General features: G+C 44.7%; 1 protein-coding gene across 1 annotated transcript in view; it reads right to left on the bottom strand.

Moving 5' to 3' along the window:
* sema3aa (sema domain, immunoglobulin domain (Ig), short basic domain, secreted, (semaphorin) 3Aa) overlaps window positions 1-9,161 on the bottom strand; it is a 60,777-nt gene that overhangs the window by 20,778 nt on the left and 30,838 nt on the right. The window contains exons 4-6 of the mRNA XM_071332216.1: window positions 3,241-3,360; window positions 2,249-2,342; window positions 2,012-2,131 (exon numbers count right to left, since the gene is read on the bottom strand). Coding sequence (XP_071188317.1) covers window positions 2,012-2,131; window positions 2,249-2,342; window positions 3,241-3,360 — 334 coding nt within the window. The remainder of the gene's footprint in view (window positions 1-2,011; window positions 2,132-2,248; window positions 2,343-3,240; window positions 3,361-9,161) is intronic.

Raw genomic sequence — 9,161 nt, 5'->3', positions numbered from 1 at the left:
TTTCAGGATGTGTCCCAAATGGCACCCTATTCCCTACATAGTGCACTTCTTTTGACCAGGGTCCATTGGGTGCACTACATAGGGAATAGGGTGCCATGTGGGACAAAGCCCTAATAAATCGATTGCAGCTTTCGGAGTGTGAGGAAATCAAACTGCTAAATGACTTGAGCCAAGAGCGTAGGGCTTGAATATCCCCAGCTAGAGGGATAGAGCTCTTTACGGAAAACTGATCTGGGAGCAGTCAGTCACGGAGGCGTCGGCACGGGAAAGGCGAGATGGCGTTTCGCCAACCCAACTGAGTTAGAGCGAGAGAGCAACAAGCGGGGCAGTGTTACGGTGGTGGTAAGCTCCACACACACACACACACACACACACACACACACACACACACACACACACACACACACACACACACACACACACACACACACACACACACACACACACACACACACACACACACACACACACACACACACACACACACACACACACACACACACACACACACACACACACTGACACACACACACGCACAAGGGTGCGAATATATTTGGCCACAACTATATATTAACACACACTCACACAATACAGGATGTGGCCGTGAAAAGGGAGACCCCTGGCCAAAGTGGGACCTTTACGCTGCCAGATTTATTCTGTCTCCATGTGGTTGCGAGTTCCAAACACAGATATGCCAGTACACACACACATGCACATACACACACAGCCATTCAATAAATGCACAGTGCGCGAGCAGACGGATACACACACACACACAACTCCCCCCCCCCCCCCCCCCACACACACACACACACACACATACACAACTCCCCCCCCCACACACACACACACACATACACAAACACCACGACGGCTGCACTCATGCCATTCAATACATTTAATGTCGGACAAAGGCCACTTCATTGGTCGTGGGCTTAACTATAAACCCGAGTTAGGAGTGTTAACAGATCGGGAGGATGTGTAAATAAATGTCTTGGCCACAGTCTGTCTGGCCAACCTCGGGTCTGAAGCCTTCTGAAGTGCATATCTATTCACATAGCCATGAAGGATTCTCTCTGAAGTATGAACACCATGCTTACCATTCATACTAGTCTAGAGAATAGAATAGAATCCATTTTGGTAATCCCCAAATTACAATAACCAGAGAGGATTTATCCGGAGCCAATGGATGGAGAAGCCAACAGACAATAGGAGGATTAAGGTGAGAAGATTACCTTTTGGGTAAATCGCTCTTTCTGAATATGTCACGGCATTCATCACCATGGAGTGGGTTTTGGGGGGTTCACTGTTCTGTGAATGGGAGGTGGGGCTGTAAAGGGGTGGTGAGGGGTTGAAATTTGATGTCGCTGCCGGAAAACAGCTGAGGGGATTAACTCCATGGGAAAGAAAATGGACGGCGGGGGAAAAAAACATAAATTGACCTTTTGTGCGGCAGCCATTAAATCCTTGGCTATGCAGGCAGACTGACAGAGTGAGGGCTCCTCTCCTTCCCACCCCTGGCTAATCTCCCCAGCACCAGCAGCCACACACATTCATACACACACTCACTTTATGAATGGGATCTGATATCTATGTCTGTCTTTGAATGGGAATCATCAGAGATACTCACGGCTTATAGATAGGACTAAGCTCTGTCCGACAGCTATTTAAACCAATGAATGGCGTCCTCTCGCCAATTGACCAATGAGAAGGTTCCTTTGATGCGCTTTAACGGATAAAGTGTATCATATCTATATTATACTATCAAGAGCCCCCTCTCCTATCGACCAATAAAAAGGGATGATTCATATAGTTTCAGCCAATAAAGGTTGTTTGACCTACTGTGTCATATCATCAATGGTTCCCTCTTGTTCATTTCAAACAGTTATACCTCTGCAAACACAATTTAATCAGAAGTGTCTTATATGATTTCTCCCTTGGAAAATAGCTCTTTGCTTTAATGTGATCGAGCTGTATAATTAAGGATAAATAAAGAATCACTGTGTTGTACCATTGAGCCATCTAGAGTCATGTTGCTCAGTCCTGATAGGATGATGCTCCCCCAGGGTACGGAAGATGGCAAAGTCCCTTCCCATGAAGTCTGCCGACGTGCCAGAGTACAGCTCCCCATCTGCCAATCAGAAACCAGGGTCAGCAACAAGCAGCCAATGAGATTAGAGATGTTAAGTGTCAGGAAGTCCACTGGCAGACTCCAACCAATCACAAGTGGGATTAGAGTCGGACTCACCTAACATGATGGACGCAGAGAGCATCTTGGGGTCGTAAGGGCTTTTCCCCCGGCCGTTCTCCAAGTGGGACGACTCCAGTCGAAAGATGTTGTCCTGAAGGGAAAGATCAGTGTTCAAGAATAGCCCGTAGGAAGCCCATCTAGAACATTCCAAAACAACACGCAAATGACACAGAAGTTGCGCACTATATAGGGAATAGTGTCATATTAGTGCACTACAGAAGGAATATGGTTTGCAAGAAGTTCACTAAATGGGGAATAGTGTGTCAAATTAGTGCACTTGATGGGAAACAGTGTGTCATTAGAGACCTGAAACCACGTACTGTGGAGTAGAGCTGTACCTTATTGACCCTTGTAGATGTATATTAATGACTGACAGACCCCGTCAATCTATGTAAAATAGCACCATGGTATACACGCACACGCACACGCACGCACGCACACACACACACACACACACACACACACACACACACACACACACACACACACACACACACACACACACACACACACACACACACACACACACACACACACACACACACACAATAACACACACACACACGCACACACACAGGACCCATTATATTAATGCAGGACAAGATAGTGGTTTCCCCCCCTTTCCACAGTCGAACAGTTACACCGTGTGGGAACATTGATTAAGCTGCATCTGCTTATCAAGATGATTGATTAAACTGTTGGGTGGGAGATCGATTTCCGCTTGTTAATGTGGGCCTGTGTAATGAGCTTTTTTCCCCACTTTGCACAAATGAAATCATTGGTTAGAAACACTGAATGAGTGGGAAATAGTCACAACAGAAAATAATGTCCTAGTCCCTTGTCTTGGTGCAATTTAGATTCTATTGGAGGTTAGAGGGGATGGTGTGTGTGTGTGTGTGTGTGTGTGTGTGTGTGTGTGTGTGTGTGTGTGTGTGTGTGTGTGTGTGTGTGTGTGTGTGTGTGTGTGTGTGTGTGTTGTTGCCCCTTACCTCTGCCCGTTTGCCCATCTCCAGGTAGGCACAGATGGGGTGGAAGGCCCCTGTACCACAGATATACAGGTGGGTGGAGTTGTAGGGCTGGAGCACTCGGATGAAGTTGGAACACTCTTTCTGGCAGGAGACGAGAGACAAACACCTCATCAACATCTCATCAACTTGGGCTCCCGAGTGGCACAGCGGTCTAAGGCACTGCATCTCAGTGCTAGAGGTGTCACTACTGACCCTGGTTTGATTCCAGTCTGTATCACAACCGGCCGTGATTGGGAGTCTCAAAGGGACTCTAACGGTAGGCCGTCATTGTAAATAAGAATGTGTTCTTAACTGTCTTGCCTAGTTAAATAAAGGTTAAATATATATATAATTAAACATCTGATCAGTCTCACTCTCAAACAAACAACACTCACATGTTAATTAAAGCTGGAATCCTTAATGATGAAACAGCCATGTCTGTTTGGGATATTACAACAACAAAGAAGTTACTGGAAACAGAAGAGCACAATACGTACTGCTATTTGTTTTTCCATGCTGCATGGCGCTCCTCAGCTCGGCAACAAAAACAATAACAACGGTGGTGTGGCCAGTGGCGCTGTTGCCCCATACTGCGGAGTCCATCTTTAAGTGTCCACATAGCAACTAGCGTTTATTGTATCTGTGTAATTATATACAGCTACAACTAAGCAAATTAAGCAACGATTCAGTTAATATGCTAGTAACTACTTCGAACCAATGTTTGTCCAGTTTTGCTGATTGCAGTTCAATCGTTATTTTAAGTGCAATCGTTATTTTAAATCTGCAGTTATCTTGATCAGCTGAGCTCCCACATTCTGCCTACCAAAGTAGCTCTAGAATAGAGAGGTCACTACAGGACATAGTGAGGAAAATATGTGTGTGTGCTTCAGCTGTCTTAACATGCTGTAGGTGCAACCTAAAACATCTTCAGATTTGACTCCAGGCAGGAATAAGACTTGGTTTTTGTCTTAACATGCTGTAGGTGCAACCTAAAACGTCTTCAGATTTGATCAGTCCAGGCAGGAGACTTGGTAGGTGACACTACTGGAAAGCTCCTGCAGTCTGAAGTAGGACTTTCCAGTTCCCGTTGCTGTGGTAAATTGCTTGTGAAATGAAGTTCAGTTTTGCTGAAGGAAATGCCACCTGTGAGCTAAATCAGGCCATGACCGTGTCCTAAATGCACCCCGTTCCCACTACGGTACACTCTGTTTGACCAGGGCCCATAGGTAGACCCAGAGGTCATATGGTGCTAATTGGGATGCATCCCATATTCACATCAGATCTCTAATGACACGTCCGTCCGTGTGTGTGAGTGTGTGTCCGTCTGTCTGTCCATCCGTGTGCGTTTGTGCGTGTGTGTTTGTGTGTGTGTCCGTCCGTTCGTCCGTCAGTGTGTGTGTATTCCCGTCAGATCTGTAGTGATCCATCTGGTTGAATTTACAGAAGGTATTTGGACTCCCAGCCTCAGCACATGTGGATAGTCCCAGTGCTGGGAGACTGTTTATGCTAACCCTAATGAATGGGATTAGCTCATGTTCTAGCCCTCTGGTAAGTCTACTACAGGGTTCAGTAGGGTACACACATGCTAAAAAGATGAAGGCACGATTCATTGATGAGGAATACACACCTTGAGTTGACTGACACACACACACACAGACACACACAGACACAAAGCCCATTCCAGGTTAATACACACACACACACGTATCTCTTTCCCGGGTCATTAAGAAAATAAATATGGTCCTTCTGTGTCAATAAAAATGCTAAACCAAAGGTTTATGTTCCGTCTGCACAGAGCCACCTCTAGTCTCAGGGATGCTAACTGCTCAGGCTTCCCTGTCCCTCACAGCAACGAGACATTTCATATAGTTCCTTGCTTCACTAATAAGTAAGCCAGGACCGTTTTTGACAGTGTCAAAAAAATTTTTTAAAAGGCTGATAGTTAAAAAAAAAAGAGAAAATGGAAAATAAACCATTCATGGAGTATATCACTCACAGAAGATATAGTTTGTATACCTTGGCCTATCTTACATTAACTTAGTGTGTAACCTGTTTCCACCATAAGGTATTCCTCTGTCAACATGAAATACCAGATTTTGAATAACTAGCCTTTTTGTGTGATGGCTGCTAAAAGTCATTGATATTTAACTGGAAAGGTTTGAAGGATATCAACCTTGAGTTAAACTTTGGCAGTCAACCCTGGATATTATCGCTAACCCATAGTCACAACAACAGGTCAACCCAGGATATTATCACTAACCCATAGTCACAACAACAGGTCAACCCAGGATATTATCACTAACCCATAGTCACAACAACAGGTCAACCCAGGATATTATCACTAACCCATAGTCACAACAACAGGTCACCCCAGGATATTATCACTAACCCATAGTCACAACAACAGGTCACCCCAGGATATTATCGCTAACCCATAGTCACAACAACAGGTCACCCCAGGATATTATCACTAACCCATAGTCACAACAACAGGTCAACCCAGGATATTATCACTAACCCATAGTCACAACAACAGGTCAACCCAGGATATTATCACTAACCCATAGTCACAACAACAGGTCAACCCAGGATATTATCACTAACCCATAGTCACAACAACAGGTCAACCCAGGATATTATCACTAACCCATAGTCACAACAACAGGTCAACCCAGGATATTATCACTAACCCATAGTCACAACAACAGGTCAACCCAGGATATTATCACTAACCCATAGTCACAACAACAGGTCAACCCAGGATATTATCACTAACCCATAGTCACAACAACAGGTCACCCCAGGATATTATCACTAACCCATAGTCACAACAACAGGTCACCCCAGGATATTATCGCTAACCCATAGTCACAACAACAGGTCAACCCAGGATATTATCGCTAACCCATAGTCACAACAACAGGTCAACCCAGGATATTATCACTAACCCATAGTCACAACAACAGGTCAACCCAGGATATTATCGCTAACCCATAGTCACAACAACAGGTCAACCCAGGATATTATCACTAACCCATAGTCACAACAACAGGTCAACCCAGGATATTATCACTAACCCATAGTCACAACAACAGGTCACCCCAGGATATTATCACTAACCCATAGTCACAACAACAGGTCAACCCAGGATATTATCACTAACCCATAGTCACAACAACAGGTCACCCCAGGATATTATCACTAACCCATAGTCACAACAACAGGTCAACCCAGGATATTATCGCTAACCCATAGTCACAACAACAGGTCAACCCAGGATATTATCGCTAACCCATAGTCACAACAACAGGTCAACCCAGGATATTATCACTAACCCATAGTCACAACAACAGGTCACCCCAGGATATTATCACTAACCTATAGTCACAACAACAGGTCAACCCAGGATATTATCACTAACCCATAGTCACAACAACAGGTCAACCCAGGATATTATCACTAACCCATAGTCACAACAACAGGTCACCCCAGGATATTATCACTAACCTATAGTCACAACAACAGGTCAACCCAGGATATTATCACTAACCCATAGTCACAACAACAGGTCACCCCAGGATATTATCACTAACCTATAGTCACAACAACAGGTCACCCCAGGATATTATCACTAACCCATAGTCACAACAACAGGTCAACCCAGGATATTATCACTAACCCATAGTCACAACAACAGGTCAACCCAGGATATTATCACTAACCCATAGTCACAACAACAGGTCAACCCAGGATATTATCACTAACCCATAGTCACAACAACAGGTCACCCCAGGAGAGGATATTATCACTAACCCATAGTCACAACAACAGGTCACCCCAGGAGAGGATATTATCACTAACCCATAGTCACAACAACAGGTCACCCCAGGATATTATCACTAACCCATAGTCACGACAACAGGTCACCCCAGGAGAGGATATTATCACTAACCCATAGTCACAACAACAGGTCACCCCAGGATATTATCACTAACCCATAGTCACAACAACAGGTCACCGCAGGATATTATCACTAACCCCTAGTCACAACAACAGGTCAACCCAGGATATTATCGCTAACCCATAGTCACAACAACAGGTCACCCCAGGATATTATCGCTAACCCATAGTCACAACAACAGGTCACCCCAGGATATTATCACTAACCCATAGTCACAACAACAGGTCACCCCAGGATATTATCACTAACCCCTAGTCACAACAACAGGTCAACCCAGGATATTATCGCTAACCCATAGTCACAACAACAGGTCACCCCAGGATATTATCGCTAACCTATAGTCACAACAACAGGTCAACCCAGGATATTATCGCTAACCCATAGTCACAACAACAGGTCAACCCAGGATATTATCGCTAACCCCTAGTCACAACAACAGGTCAACCCAGGATATTATCACTAACCCATAGTCACAACAACAGGTCAACCCAGGATATTATCACTAACCCATAGTCACAACAACAGGTCAACCCAGGATATTATCGCTAACCCATAGTCACAACAACAGGTCACCCCAGGATATTATCACTAACCCATAGTCACAACAACAGGTCACCCCAGGATATTATCACTAACCCATAGTCACAACAACAGGTCACCCCAGGATATTATCGCTAACCCATAGTCACAACAACAGGTCACCCCAGGATATTATCACTAACCCATAGTCACAACAACAGGTCAACCCAGGATATTATCACTAACCCATAGTCACAACAACAGGTCAACCCAGGATATTATCGCTAACCCATAGTCACAACAACAGGTCAACCCAGGATATTATCACTAACCCATAGTCACAACAACAGGTCAACCCAGGATATTATCACTAACCCATAGTCACAACAACAGGTCAACCCAGGATATTATCACTAACCCATAGTCACACCAACAGGTCACCCCAGCAGAGGATATTATCACTAACCCATAGTCACGACAACAGGTCACCCCAGGAGAGGATATTATCACTAACCCATAGTCACAACAACAGGTCAACCCAGGATATTATCACTAACCCATAGTCACAACAACAGGTCACCCCAGGATATTATCACTAACCCATAGTCACAACAACAGGTCAACCCAGGATATTATCACTAACCCATAGTCACAACAACAGGTCAACCCAGGATATTATCACTAACCCATAGTCACAACAACAGGTCAACCCAGGATATTATCACTAACCCATAGTCACAACAACAGGTCAACCCAGGATATTATCACTAACCTATAGTCACAACAACAGGTCACCCCAGGATATTATCACTAACCCATAGTCACAACAACAGGTCAACCCAGGATATTATCACTAACCCATAGTCACAACAACAGGTCAACCCAGGATATTATCACTAACCCATAGTCACAACAACAGGTCAACCCAGGATATTATCACTAACCCATAGTCACACCAACAGGTCACCCCAGCAGAGGATATTATCACTAACCCATAGTCACGACAACAGGTCACCCCAGGAGAGGATATTATCACTAACCCATAGTCACAACAACAGGTCACCCCAGGATATTATCACTAACCCATAGTCACAACAACAGGTCACCCCAGCAGAGGATATTATCCCTAACCCATAGTCACAACAACAGGTCACCCCAGCAGAGGATATTATCACTAACCCATAGTCACACCAACAGGTCACCCCAGCAGAGGATATTATCACTAACCCATAGTCACACCAACAGGTCACCCCAGCAGAGGATATTATCACTAACCCATAGTCACGACAACAGGTCACCCCAGGAGAGGATATTATCACTAACCCATAGTCACAACAATAGGTCACCCCAGGAGAGGATATTATCACTAACCCATAGTCACAACAACAGGTCACCCCAGCAGAGGATATTATCCCTAACCCAT

The sequence above is a fragment of the Salvelinus alpinus genome, chromosome 11 (genome assembly GCF_045679555.1).
Source record: "Salvelinus alpinus chromosome 11, SLU_Salpinus.1, whole genome shotgun sequence".
In the NCBI taxonomy this organism is placed as follows: domain Eukaryota; kingdom Metazoa; phylum Chordata; class Actinopteri; order Salmoniformes; family Salmonidae; genus Salvelinus; species Salvelinus alpinus.
The sequence above is the reverse complement of the archived record's forward strand: the minus strand, read 5'-3'. Positions and strand labels throughout refer to the sequence as shown.